This window comes from Cucurbita moschata, unplaced genomic scaffold (assembly GCF_002738365.1).
Source record: "Cucurbita moschata cultivar Rifu unplaced genomic scaffold, Cmos_1.0 Cmo_Scf00058, whole genome shotgun sequence".
Taxonomy (NCBI): Eukaryota; Viridiplantae; Streptophyta; class Magnoliopsida; order Cucurbitales; family Cucurbitaceae; genus Cucurbita; species Cucurbita moschata.
Genome location: NW_019268574.1, coordinates 196,455 through 211,320, shown reverse-complemented (window position 1 = coordinate 211,320; position 14,866 = coordinate 196,455). Strand labels below are relative to the sequence as shown.

The 14,866-nt window shown below is 35.4% G+C and overlaps 1 protein-coding gene across 1 annotated transcript in view; it reads left to right on the top strand.

Moving 5' to 3' along the window:
• The window catches only part of LOC111436664 (proline-rich protein 36-like), a 22,888-nt gene extending 8,060 nt beyond the window's left edge, over positions 1-14,828 (top strand). Inside the window, exons 2-3 of the mRNA XM_023074384.1 lie at positions 13,734-14,462; positions 14,818-14,828. Coding sequence (XP_022930152.1) covers positions 13,734-14,462; positions 14,818-14,828 — 740 coding nt within the window. The remainder of the gene's footprint in view (positions 1-13,733; positions 14,463-14,817) is intronic.
• Positions 14,829-14,866: the final 38 nt, after the last annotated feature.

Sequence of the window (14,866 nt, the reverse complement as noted above, 5' to 3'; positions counted from 1 at the left end):
AAAAAAAAAAAAAAAAAAAAAAAAATAAAATAAAATAAAATAAATTATTATAAACAAATAAAAATAATTAAAAAAAATTACGTTAAAAACAACTTTTATCCACCTCTCTCCACTAACCTCCCTTTCCTACCGTGCACAAAAAAAAAAGGTCGAAAACAAAAATGACATTCACCCGTAGTAGTAGAAGTAGATTTACGTGTAGAGGGAGGTAGTCTTTTAAGATATCTATTAAATCATTCTTTTTATTTTATCCTAATTTCATTTTTTGGAAATCAGTAGCCCAATTTTTATCCTAATTTCATATAATAGCCTTAAAAAAAAAAATAAATAAATAAATAAACAAATAAAAAAAATTATAAAAAAATAGTTAAATAACAATAATAATAATAAATAAATAAATAAACAAAAATAAAAAACATTTTTCTCTTCTCAACCCATCCCTACAGAGGCCAAAAGAAAAAACAACATGGTAAATGGCTTTATAAGTAGATTGCAGATTTAGAGATTTTGATAGGTTATTAAGTAAAATCCTATCTCAAACTTCCTTTTTCGTTTATAGCTATGGTTATAAGAAATTAATTTAGGATCAAATCTTCTTTCATATTCCCATATTCAATTGTTTAGATTTTTTTGTTACCATTGGAAGTTATAGGAAATAAGGTTAGAATCAATAAATTTTTAGTTGCGAGATGTGTAAATCTGTAAGATAGTAGCCAAACAATCTATTAGAATTGGCCAATAATATTAGAAAATAAATATAGAGTTAGAGTAATATCCTCTTTACAGAATTGAAAATGTTTACCAAATTGAAAATGTTTACAAAATTGAAAATCTATTTACATAATGAAAATAATTACAAGGAGTGAGGAGGGAAGATTTGTTTAACAGAATTTAAAAATAAAACCGGGAATAACAGAGAACATGGAACTCTATTAAATTTTGTCTAACAGTAAATATCAATTTTTAACAAGGTAAATTAGAGAAATAATTTTATAGAGTTCGAGATGTCATGGGCTCACATAGGTTGACTTGGATTTCGAAGGACGAAATCGAACTTTCATTAAGGATACATACGTGACAACGACTTAAGCTAACCAGGTAAGTGACCTTACTATCGGTATGGTTATATTTGATGTTGACACGTGCCCCGTGGTTCTGGACGTGTCATATATATTGATATGTGTGAATTGTCTATGGATCGATATGCTTCTTATATGTTATGTAAATGTTATAATTATGTGAATTGTATGATAATAATTACGGTATGATGTGTTCAAGGATATGTTTGATAGGATACGACAATGATGCACAAAACGAAATGTAATGATAGGAGTAAAATACGTTCATGAAACGTTAAGGTTAGGTTACATACCGGAGTGATATGGATAAGAGAGTTTGATGGAAGAATACGGTTAGGTTACGGGTAGAAAGGGATAGTTTTGTGATAGATTGATAGAAAGATAGCGTTAGAATTGATAGAACGGTAGCGTTAGGATACGTTCTTGTGATGATATGACTAAGGTATGTTCACGTAATGATATGTCTGTGATAGGTATATAAGAACCTTAAGGCTATGGTAAGTTAGAGAACGATATGACTACGAAGTGTTACGTTATGACTTGTTTATGATATAATACATTGTGATGCAATATGTCATGGTATGATATGTATATGATGAAATGTTATGTTAAAAGCATAGAACGTTATGTTAGGTCTCGTAAATTGTGTGTATACAGCATGATGTGAATGACCTGAAATCACGATAAATGGCATGAAATAGAACCCCGTTAGAATTATGTATGATTTGAGAACTGAAGAATGAGAAACGATATGATCTGAGTGATGAACGATAGCGGAAACGATATGAAAAATGATATGATATGTACATAATGCTAGCAGGGTTGTATTAAAGGATAATGAAATGGAAATGTTTTGGGATCTCATGCATTATGTGTGCTCATGCATTTGGGGGGATACCCCTATCCCATCATGAGGGTACGGATGCATACATCCAATGGCAGGACAACGATCGTTATGCTTTGCATAGCACTATCATGACGGTTACCAGTTCTAGCGGGTGTTCGGCTCCTAGAGTATGCCCACTGGATAAGGAAAGTGGCCCAGCGGTGTGCGAACTAGCTAGTGAGCCCATACTCGCACATATGGGCTGTGTGTAGAGTATATGGTACACGTCCAAAATTACCCGTTAGGACAGCACCGTAGGGAAAAACGGAATGAAAGATAGGTCCCATTATCTCATTGCATGTGATTGTTTCATTTAACCCTAATAGTGGGGTCACTTCTGAGTATTTCTTTAAATACTCAAGCCATGTGCTACTACATTTTTCAGGTTAAGGTAAGGCTTTCCTGTACGGTTGACAACGACATCGGAACTCGAGACCATGACATATGCATAGGATAGTGGTATTTATTTTCTTAGACTTAGGCTAGAATAGGATGTTTTAAACATAAACGCTTATTTATTTTATTTTGAGACTTTTGTTGTGTCGTTTTAAAGATGTTTTCGAAACACGTAAGTCCATGGCTGTGTTTTAAGATAAAGGTTATGTTTTATGGAATTTAAATGAAGTCTTCCGCATTCAATGTTTATGTACGTATACAGTAGCGACCTTAAATTAAGTAGAAAACTTTGGGTCGTTACATTTCATTTTTAGGAAATCAAATCAGTAACCAAATAAGTAGATTAAACCATTTGTGAATATCATCTATGAACAGAATTAAATTGATAAATAAAAAGGAAATATTGTTGACCGAGTAGAAAAAAAAAGTAGAAAAGAAAAGAAAAATAAAATACAAATATAAAATAAGGAAGACTAAGTAGAATGGATTAAAAGGAAAAAAAAAAAAATTTACGGAATTAAAATAAATACAGTAAATTTAAAGAATACATAGATGAAATTTAACCGAATAAATGGTAAACATAATTAAAATTAATAAGAAGGAAAGAGAAAATTGAAGGGAGGAAAATGGAAGGTTTGGTGAATTAAAAGATAAAAGAGAAGAAATATCATATCAAGAAACTCCATCAAATTATTTCGGTAACAATATCTTCTCTTACAAAAGTAAGAATAGAAAATAAAATATTTAATGAAAATAGAATTTTATATATCTAATCCTCTTGACTACCCATATAGAATGTTTACATAAAATTTAACCTATGAACCATGGTAAAATTTAGAAAATTGATTGAAATTGATGTCATGGTTCAATAAGTTGACTTGAATATAAAGGACAAAATTGAACTTTCTTTGGCATACCAGTCTAAGCTAATCAAATAAGCTATCTGCATGGTTATATTTGATGTTAACAAGTGTGGAGGCACGTGTCATATATATTGATATGTGTGAATTGTTTGTGGATCGATATGTTTATGATATGTTATGTATATGTTATAATATGTGAATTGTATGATAATACTTACGGTACGATGTGTTCAATGATATGTTTTAGATAGGATACGAGAAGGATGCACTAAACGTAATGTAACGATAGGAGTAAGATATGTTCATGAAACGTTAAGGTTAGGGTTTGTATGGAAGTGCTATGGATATGAGAGATTGATAAAAACGATATGGTCACGATCGATTGATAAAAGAATATGATAAGGTTAGGGTTAACTTGATTATGATAGATATATAGAACGATAGCGTTAAGATACGTCCATGTAACGATATGATTAAGGTACATTCATGTAACGATATGACTGTGATATGTTGAGAACGTTAAGACTATGTTAAGTTAGGGAATGATATGACCACGAAGTGTTTATGATATGATATGATTATGATAGGGTTGGCATTGTCATGGATTTGTGAGGTATTGTCACGGCCTCCTCTGCCACTACGTCCACGACCATATATGCGAACACGTCCATGACCTTTACTTTCCTTGTTATGGCTGTCACGTCCCCTCGTACTTGAAAAAGAAGAGTCAGCCGTATCATTCTTTTTCGTCCGTGCGAGTCGCTCCAATGTGTGAGTAAGAGGTGTTTTTCCTCCTCTTTGTCTTTATAGCCACGAAGTCTCTCCTCATGGACCTTAAGACAACCAACAACCTCCTCAACTGACATGTTTTTTAGGAGGTAACAATTTGTATGAATCTTGGGGGAACAATTCACAAGAACTTCTTGATGACGAAGATCTCCTCCACTATGTCGCCTAATGGACAGATGCCGCTGACGATCGTCGTCAATTTCAAGGCAATGTTGTCTATTCACTCACCGTCCTTCATACGAATAGCCTTGAATTCACTTTTTAAGGTCTACAATTTTGCTTCCTTAACACGTTCCACACGTACATGCATTGTTTGTAGCGTCTCCCATGCTGTCTTTGCCGAGTCCTTCTCTACCATCATGAAAAGAACATCCATTGGGACTTCTTGGTAGATGGCAGAAAAAGCCAAACCGTCCTCGTGCTCCTCAATGTCACCATGATCGATGGCGTCTTACACGCCTGTGCCTGTAAGTTAACATGCATCTTGATTGACCATACTGCATAGTTACTCTTCGTTAATAACGGATACTGGAGCGTTACGCTCCAATCTTTTTCGCTCTTTATCGTTCTCACTTCTCTGGCGGTGACTTTATATGGTGACAAGGCAAAGGAAAAAAAACAAAGTCACACCAAGAAGGTATAGCAGAAGCAACGAAACTTTGACGATCAACAACTAATCATAGAAGAATGCATTAGGTGCGAGCGGGAGCAACCTTCATCATCTATGAATCTACATGAAGGGAAAAACATATGTCACTAGGGGAGACATTTTCTGATATCCTAGGTCATTTTTGTATATTTTCCTTATGCAACATGATATAGTTACAGTTGTATTATCATGTTAAATGTGAAAATGTTTAAAAGTTAAACTCTAAGACGGGGAAAACGTAAGGTTGGGAAGCCTTGATAATACAATAGAAATATTGAAACTAATATGACTCAAGGTTAGTCGAGAGATAGCCATGAGAAGAAACCGATTCACACAAGTTTATTAGCACATCTTTAGGATCTTAGGAGACTCACCACCCTCTCGTACTTTTGGAAAAGAATAAACTAACATCTTAAGATCGAAGGAAATGAACTCTTCATCCACGGAAGCATTGGGAACAGTTTGATTTTTATAGGAATTAAAATAAAGTAATAAATAGGAAAGCCATAACTCATACCTTTGTGGAAATCGTAGATTGCAAGTCTCGATTCTAACAACGAAACTCTTCCACAAAATCTTCCGTGCCGTAACTCTAACACGAGTAAATCAGTTTGTAGGAACCTTTTAGAATAATAGGAAAATTTTGACTCGAGATTGCGTAAAACTATATTTTTGGCTCATTACAAGAGTCTTATCAATAAGGATTTGGTAAGAATTTTTGCTAAATAATATATTCCATTACATATTAAGATACAATATTTTATTTAAACCATATTTAAATATCACGATACATCTCAATATATATTACGTTCGTTCAAAAAGTTCAAAAAACTCGTTGAATATGGGTCTGATCACAAGTTAGAAACCTTGTGCATCGAACCAGGTGAGGAATTCTTATCCCATAACTTCGCGAAGTTTTGTGAAGAGGAAGGTACCAAATGTCAACTCACTGCACTGTACACTCCACAACAAAATGGTGTAGTCGAGCGAAGAATCCACACCATATTGAACACTACAAGAAGCTTACTCAAGAGCATGCAAGTCTCGATGATTTTCTAGGGCGAGACAATAGGACATGCAGTTCATCTTCTAAACTGTTTACTAATGAAGGAGTTGGACACTCACACTCCCTACAAAGCATGGATCGGTAAGACACCTCACTTCAAGAATCTAAAAATCTTCGGTTGTGCAGCACATGTTAAGACTGCAAAACCATATATCAAAAAACTTGATGACAAAAGTCAAAAGAAGGTGTATTTAGGAGTCGTTTGAATGGAGGTAGGAGAAATGTGTTAGACCAATTTTAAATTATGTCATTAGAGAACATCTAAATTTAGTACTATGGTTGCATGGGGACTCCGGAAAAGGATGAGTTGAGAGAGTGTCAAATGAAAGAATGAAAAAGGTAACCCAACATAAAGAAGTGTAAAGGAACTTAACATCAAGAATAAAAAAAAAAATACAATAAAAGTAGATTGTTACTAAAGGATGAACAACCTATTAAGGGTGAGGATGTGATAACGCTAACATATAGGGAAATTTCCTTTTATTTTTGTAAAATTTTGTTCAAGGGACCATTTGTGCATATCTCTTTGTATAAGAAAAATATTTATATTTGATACAACTCATGATTTATATTACGAATTACACAAAATAGGTCTCTTGGTGCATTAACTTGTGTTATTTTGCATGTCGCTTTGAAGAAGGAAAAGGATGGTACAAAAGTAGATGAGCATCACAATATTGGATTTGACCCACCTTTGAAATATGTGAAAACAAGTAAAAGAGGTAAAAGAGGCAAATGAAAAACTTGAGGGGAGAGAACTTTAGGAACAAATTAATTTTAAGCACTTACCTTTTCGATTCTCTTTTGTTGTTATGTTGTGAAAAAAGCATACTTTTCATGAATATTTATAGCGGAGAAAACATTAACTTGCTTCCTAAACTACTGTGTATCCAAGTTAGCCATCCTCTACTCGTTTCCATCCATGATATTCTTGTGGCACGGTCATACTCTATCTATACTAACTACCAATACAAATAGACTTCCATGCAAATTATGATGGTGACGTCCATGTAGTCTTCTAGTCAAATATGAGGAAGTGATCCCAATACTCTTAACAAGTCTCCTAATCATCCCCACATGGTCACAACATCCTACTGTATGATATTGACCACTGGTCATAAATAGAGTGTCGTATAGCGCATAACCTAAACCATTATCATACTCATGTTTCACCTACTTGGCATGGTATCTAGCACATACAAATTAGCTACTTTACAACATTGTTGGTTCTCATGGTCTCAAAACTATGAAGACGTCAACCTCATTGTTTCTCATAGTCTTAGAATTAGAATGACAATAACCTTTTTCTTTCTCATAGTCTCAAACATGATATTAACACTACAAAAAATGACGGCAACTTTGCTTTTTCAAAGTCTCAAATATGGTCTCAAAATTACAAAGAATTACAATAAATCATGATATCAAACTTGGTTTCAAAACTACAAATACCCGTGACAACCTTATTTCGCATGCTATAAATGGGTGGTATGAATGAGACAAGTAATCCAATCAAGTACAATTCATGGAGAAGAAAATATCTACAGTATTATAAAATAATATTAGGTTCGTTCATGATATAACATAAAATATCAAAAGTAACCTCAAATATAATTATTCTTAGAAATTGAATAGTCAAACATTCTATATTTAGAATACTCTTAACCTAAAAAGTTTAAGACCCTTTCTAAATTTGGTGGTCTTTTCTAAATATAGTTTTCCAATCAAACTATATATAAGGCTTCACATTATCAGGAAAATCCAAGCACTCACACCTTAGCCATTGCTACTCTTCATCATTTGTGAAACGAGCTTGTAATCTTACAACTTTAGGACACTCCACAATGACAGCAGGCAAAGGTTTCAAGCTCATTCACACCCTTTTCTTAGTGATTGCTTGGCAGTGTTGTGCAAAAGTAGTTGCCGCAAAAGTGGTTGCCACTTTTGGCGATGTCACTGGTGTTGTAGATCACGATCATCAATTTTCATTTCGTGCCTTTGGATAAAATGACACACAAGCCCTAGGGGTTGCGGGGTTGCACCAATTGGTAGTAGCGTAGAAGTCCTAGTAGCTGTACCGTTTGGAAACACCGCTCAAACTTCGGAGGTTTTAACCCCGGAGGCTTTATCCGTTGGAAGCATTGCTCTAACCCCGGAGGGGCTGCACCACAAGTTGGAAGCATTGCTCAATCCTCAACTATTGCACTAATTTGAAGTAGCACACAAGCATGAGAGTAGCGTTACTAAGCATGGAGGTTTCTTTGGCTATTAACAAACAAAAACCTAAGCCAAACTAAATGATTATTTTGTGGGCAAATTTATTATTTCTATATATATTTTTTCCTACTTTTTTTCCATATTTAATTTTTTTACTTTAATTAAAGATATATTTAAAATTCAACACTTAATATGGTATGGTTTCACATTCTACACTACTATTTGAGGCTATACCCAATAAATTTAATACAAAATATCTCCCTTTGCAAAATTGCTTTTAACATCAAACTATTCTTAAATTAATAAAATTTATTTTAATTCTATTTTTTTAATCTCGAGAATGAATAATAATATGTTATTATAATTTCGAAAAAACCACTATGGTGAATTTAATAGACACTACTCTTTTAGAAGCTGTGCTAAAACATCTCGATTTGAGTTAGAGTAACGACCTGCCATATTACATTATAAACAGAACAAGTTCTTTAAGTCAACATCTTGGTTTTGTTATTTCACAAATAGTGAATGTTTTGTTTGTGTTTTAACCATTTTGGTGCTATACTATCATCAATCTCATTAATACCTTTAATAAAAACACGATTTTGAGTTGAATTCAGATCAAACAATTTATTTTAAAATAGAACTGTACTTTAATTTAAAAGTCATTCATCTATTAAATTAGGTTTTTTAATTTTGTTCTCCCGTCGACCTAGTTCAATTGATACATTTATAACTGCTTTAAGCCGAAGTGTTCGAGCCATGGTGGCAATGGTCAAACAAACTAAGCGTCATATTTAAGACATCCAATAGGGTTGCTTTGAAAGAGATTCTCTAAGTTGTTGGATTGACTAATACATCAATTCATCAAAGAGAGATTCTCTAAGTCGTTGGAATGGCTAATACATCAATTTATCTCTTTCTTTCTAGTGAAAGAAAGAACAAATAACATAACTTTGGGTGAATTACCGAAATTATTGGGATTTGAAAGAATATCTAAGTCTAGGTGATTACCATTTTTATAATGGAATAGAATACGATACTTTCCCGAAAGCACATAAACAAAGGAAATTTGGAGTCCTATATCTTCAAAACAAGCATTGGTCAAACCGATTTTGATTCTTCCAATCTTTTATTATTTAGTTGATTTTTCTCAAAAACAAAACTTTGTGACATCCTCGAAATAGATTGTGATTATATTTAGAGTATCATTCCAATTTTTTTTTTCCGTATTTTCACCTCTCTTGTTTGTAAACAAAAAAATGTGTGACAATTCCGAAAATTGCCAATTCCAATTAAGTAATGTTAAAATCTTGATTTGAGTAATTCTATTTTAATTTTTAATTAATTGAAAATTTTGAAGATGTTGTGTCAATTCAACAGACAACCCAATCATTTATTGAAAAATTAAAAGGGTATGATTGTAGTTTAATTAAAAAACCATTCCTCTCTCTTATATGTGTATATATCCATAGGAAGAGTAGATTTCATATTCCAAAATTCTTTTTCTCACCATAGAAAAATAGAAATTTTAACCATTTTCAATTTTGATCTCTGTCAATTTGGTAGTGGCTAAGCTCTACTGTTTACATTTGTATTAAGTCGTAGTGTTCTTGCAAACAAACTAAAATTTCTTTCGCTATTTAAGAATTTAAAGATAATACATGAATTTATGTATAAGAGAAATGTCAAATTCTTTTAGTTTAACAATATGGCAATGGATTAGCAGACAATACATACGGAGCCATCTTGATTTCAATGTTTTCTATTCCTTATTTTTTATTGTCATTATCATAAATCAAAATAATATTGAGAATGAATATTCTTAATTAGTTATATGGTATATAGTATATATGGAAACTTGTTAAATATTTGTAATAAACTTTTAACTCTGAAAAAAAATATCCCATCTAATAATTTTATATTCGATTTTTTTTTTTTTTTTTTGAAATAGAGTCATAATGATCTAATTAGATTAAGAAATTAATTATTAATTATTTGAACATTTAAAAAGTATTCCATTAAAAAGTAATTTATATTTTAGATGGACAGATGTCGGAGGTTCTAAAAGAGATGTCGGGAGAGATATGTCCCTCAATGTTCTTATTACTATAAGTTATATCTTAGTCTCCTTTCTCTTTTATCTTGATTTTGTTATAATTATTTAGATTTTTTTTGTTAGAAATTAAATACAAAAAATATTTTACTTATTATAGAATCACGTCCGTGTAATGACCCTAAATTCAACATACTCAGAGCCGCTACATGCTCATCTAATGTGCAAATATCACTCTTAAAATCGAACATCATTTCTAACATCTGGGGTCATGGAACTTAAGAGTTTTCCTTAGGAATCGCTCAATGTGATCTTGTGCACGTAGAATCTTGTCAACGACCAAGAATACATGTGGGGAATCCCTTATTTCATGGATACCTCGTTAGTCATCCTAGGAGGTAAAGCCGTATGTATCGCGATGAATGTTTTTTCCCATATCTTGGTTTCACTGCCTAATGTTTTCCAATGGCCCCCAAACATTACTACCTTATACAAACTCATGAGATAATGATTCATGCAACCTCTCGTAATATTTGGAGGTCATTTAGGGATTGAACCGTAGGTAGTTTTCCTCAGGGGCACTATGGTCATTTTTGTCGTTACTTGGTTTTCCTACTTAACCTTATCTAATGACCACCAAATTTTAAAACTAATCTCAACATGTTATAATATGCAGAGTATTAAAATTTCATAAGCAACGGAGTTCATTTAGCGGGTTATTTTAACCATCTTCAACAATTTGATTGTTTCGGGGTCTTAACTAACGGTTCTTTAGATTTTTCTTACATGTAACGTTAAAGAGATTAAAGAAACACCATAAGTCTAAATTATCATCCACCCCAATTTTGTAACTACCTAAGAATAAATGAAATTTTATTTTTCTTTAAGGTGACATGAATTGCAACATTTTGTTATAATTTGAACAATATTTCTTCACATTTTCCTTCCAGTTTATATTGCATGATTGGTATCTTGGTTCATATCAGATAGTATATACTTGCACTTATACTTGTGATTATTTACCCCTTTTTCTATATACATTCAAGTGATGAGTAGTAGAATGTTAAGTACCTAAACAAATTAGAAGGGATAAAATTACAAAAATGTACCTACTATGTATATAAGTTAAGTTACTTGAGATCTTATATGAAACCTATTTTTATGGTTAAGAATTATTGTAAAATATTTCAAAGTAACCTGAGAATGTTTAGGCCCAAACAAAGGCGGGTGAATAATGATAAAAATACTTCTTTTATGTGTTTAAGATATTTTATGCCTAAAATGGACTCCAAATGACTTAAGCATCTAAATTATGGATAATTATAATGATATGAAAGACTAGGTAAGATTTCATCGTAATTGGATCAAGTTTAGATCCTAAAGCACGATTGGAGTGGAAAGAGACAAAAATACACGTAGGACCTCGTGATGTTTCTAAGTATTTAACGAACTTGAAATGATATGAAATTTTATATGAGACTCATTTATAAAATTGTAGACAATTATATATGACTTGAAATTTAGTAAAACATGTTTGGGTATAAGAAAATACTATGATAGAAAATTATGAAAATAACCCTCACGAATCTTTTCTAAACATTGATGATTTTTAAGAACTTCGAGTGACATGATATGTTGTAAGCTGCTTATTTAGTATACTATTAAAGATTCATGCCTATAATTACAAAATGTCTATAGTTATGATCTATGTGCTTGAAATGGAGCTTAAAAATATCACATTGTGGCTTGTGCCTTAAGTTTTTGGAAGAAACTTTAGAGTTAGAACAAAAGAACTTACGAACATAAAATGTCGCTCTAAGGTCAAGAACCTTGTAAGATATGTTGGTCCCAAAGAAAGTAAAACTCAAATGCTAGGCCACTAAGACTACTATGTTCTACTTTAACGATAACCTAAGTCACCCTATTCTTTCTACCATGATTTGCATTACGATCACATGTTTTCCTCGCCTAAATCAGATGCCCTACACATGTTTCTTGTAGGACACCGTGTCCATGTTTCTTGCAAGTTTACCCTACCTATGTTTCTTGCTAAGATATTCTAACCATGTTTTATTTGGAGCATGTCCTCTCTCCCTCTCTAACAAGTTTAGGTTCATTATATTCTCCAACCATTTGACCTTTTTAGGTCTTCTACTGGGAGTAGTTTTTCAACCGGACAGGGTTAGTACAAGAATTAACCAAGTATCATGACTCATGACCCATGATCATCATGAGAAGAAACTATGATAAGCTCTTGACCAAATTATAGAGATACTATCTTAGCACCCACCATGGACACGATTAAGAACCAATAAGTAGGCTACAAAGAGCGGCGACAACCTTGTTTTTCACAATCAAACATGATCTCAAAACTACAAAGAATTACAATAACCTTACTATAACAAATGTGGTTTCAAAACTACAAATACTCTTGGCATCCTTATTCCTCATGCCATAAATGGGCTGTATGAATGAGACAAGTAATCTAATCGAGTACAATTCATGGTGAAGAAAATATCTACGGTGTTATAAAATAATAATATTGAGTTCATGAAATAACATAAAATATCAACTTATTTCACACCAAAATTACCATAAGCTAGCAATGGTATGTTTTTATTTAAAAATATAATTATTCTTAATGATCCTCAAGTGAAGGGAGGGAGAAATTAGAAATTGAATAGTCAAACATTCTATACTTGGAATACTCCCAAACCCTCAAAATTTAACACCCTTTCTAAATTTGGTGGTCTTTTCCAGATATAGTTTTCCCATCAAACTATATATAGGGCTTCACATTGTAAGAAAAATCCAAGCACCAACATCTTAGCAATTGCTACTCTTCATCATTTGTGAAACGAGCTTGTAACCTTACAACTTTTAGACACTCCACAATGGCAGTCGACAAAGGTTTCAAGCTCTTTCATACCCTTTTCCTAGTGATTTCTTGGCAGTATTGTGCAAAAGTGGGTGCCACTTTTAGTGATGTCACCGGTGTCGTAAATCTCGATCATCAATTTTCATTTCGTGCTTTTGCATCACATGACACACAAGCACAAGATGGAAGCATTGCTCTAACCCCGGAGGCTGCATTAGATGGAAGCATTGCTCTAACTCCGGAGGCTCTATTAGATGGAAGCATTGCTCTAACCCCGGAGGCTGCATTAGATGGAAGCATTGCTCTAACTCCGGAGGCTCTATTAGATGGAAGCATTGCTCTAACCCCGGAGGCTGCATTAGATGGAAGCATTGCTCTAACTCCGGAGGCTNGACAAAGGTTTCAAGCTCTTTCATACCCTTTTCCTAGTGATTTCTTGGCAGTATTGTGCAAAAGTGGGTGCCACTTTTAGTGATGTCACCGGTGTCGTAAATCTCGATCATCAATTTTCATTTCGTGCTTTTGCATCACATGACACACAAGCACAAGATGGAAGCATTGCTCTAACCCCGGAGGCTGCATTAGATGGAAGCATTGCTCTAACTCCGGAGGCTAGATGGAAGCATTGCTCTAACCCCGGAGGCTGCATTAGATGGAAGCATTGCTCTAACTCCGGAGGCTCTATGGAAGCATTGCTCTAACCCCGGAGGCTGCATTAGATGGAAGCATTGCTCTAACTCCGGAGGCTCTATTAGATGGAAGCATTGCTCTAACCCCGGAGGCTGCATTAGATGGAAGCATTGCTCTAACCCCGGAGGCTGCATTAGATGGAAGCATTGCTCTAACCCCGGAGAAGGCAGCATCGGATGGAAGCATTGCTCAAACCCCGGAGGAGGCAGCATCGGATGGAAGAAGCATTGCTCAAACCCCATCGGAGGCTGCAGCGTCGTCGGATGGAAGAAGCACTGCTCAAACTCCGCCAGAGGCTGCCCCGCCGGAGGCTGCAGCGTCGACGGATGTTAGCAGCATTGCTCAAACCCCGCCGGAGGCTGTAGCGTCGACGGATGTTAGCAGCATTGCTCAAACCCCGCCGGAGGCTGTAGCGTCGACGGATGTTAGCAGCATTGCTCAAACCCCGCCGGAGGCTGCAGCGTCGTTGGATGTTAGCAGCATTGCTCAAACCCCGCCGGAGGCTGCAGCGTCGTCGGATGTTAGCAGCATTGCTCAAACCCCGCCGGAGGCTGCAGCGTCGTCGGATGTTAGCAGCATTGCTCAAACCCCGCCGGAGGCTGCAGCGTCGTCGGATGTTAGCAGCATTGCTCAAACCCCGCCGGAGGCTGTAGCGTCGTCGGATGTTAGCAGCATTGCTCAAACCCCGTCGGAGGCTGCAGCATCGTCGGATGTTAGCAGCATTGCTCAAACCCCGGCTATTGCACCAATTGGAAGCAACATTGCTACTCTAACCCTAACCCCGCCGGAGGCTGCAGCGTCGTCGGATGTTAGTAGCATTGCTCAAACCCCGCTGGAGGCTGCAGCGTCGTCGGATGTTAGCAGCATTGCTCAAACCCCGGCTATTGCACCAATTGGAAGTAGCATTGCTCAAACCCCGGAGGCTGCATCGGATGGGAGCAGCATTGCTCTAACCCCGGAGGCTGCATCGGATGGGAGCAGCATTGCTCTAACCCCGGAGGCTGCATCGGATGGGAGCAGCATTGCTCTAACCCCGGAGGCTGCATCGGATGGGAGCAGCATTGCTCTAACCCCGGAGGCTGCATCGGATGGGAGCAGCATTGCTCTAACCCCGGAGGCTGCATCGGATGGGAGCAGCATTGCTCTAACCCCGGAGGCTGCATCGGATGGGAGCAGCATTGCTCTAACCCCGGAGGCTGCATCGGATGGGAGCAGCATTGCTCTAACCCCGGAGGCTGCATGGGATGGGAGCAGCATTGCTCTAACCCCGGAGGCTGCATCGGATGGGAGCAGCATTGCTCTA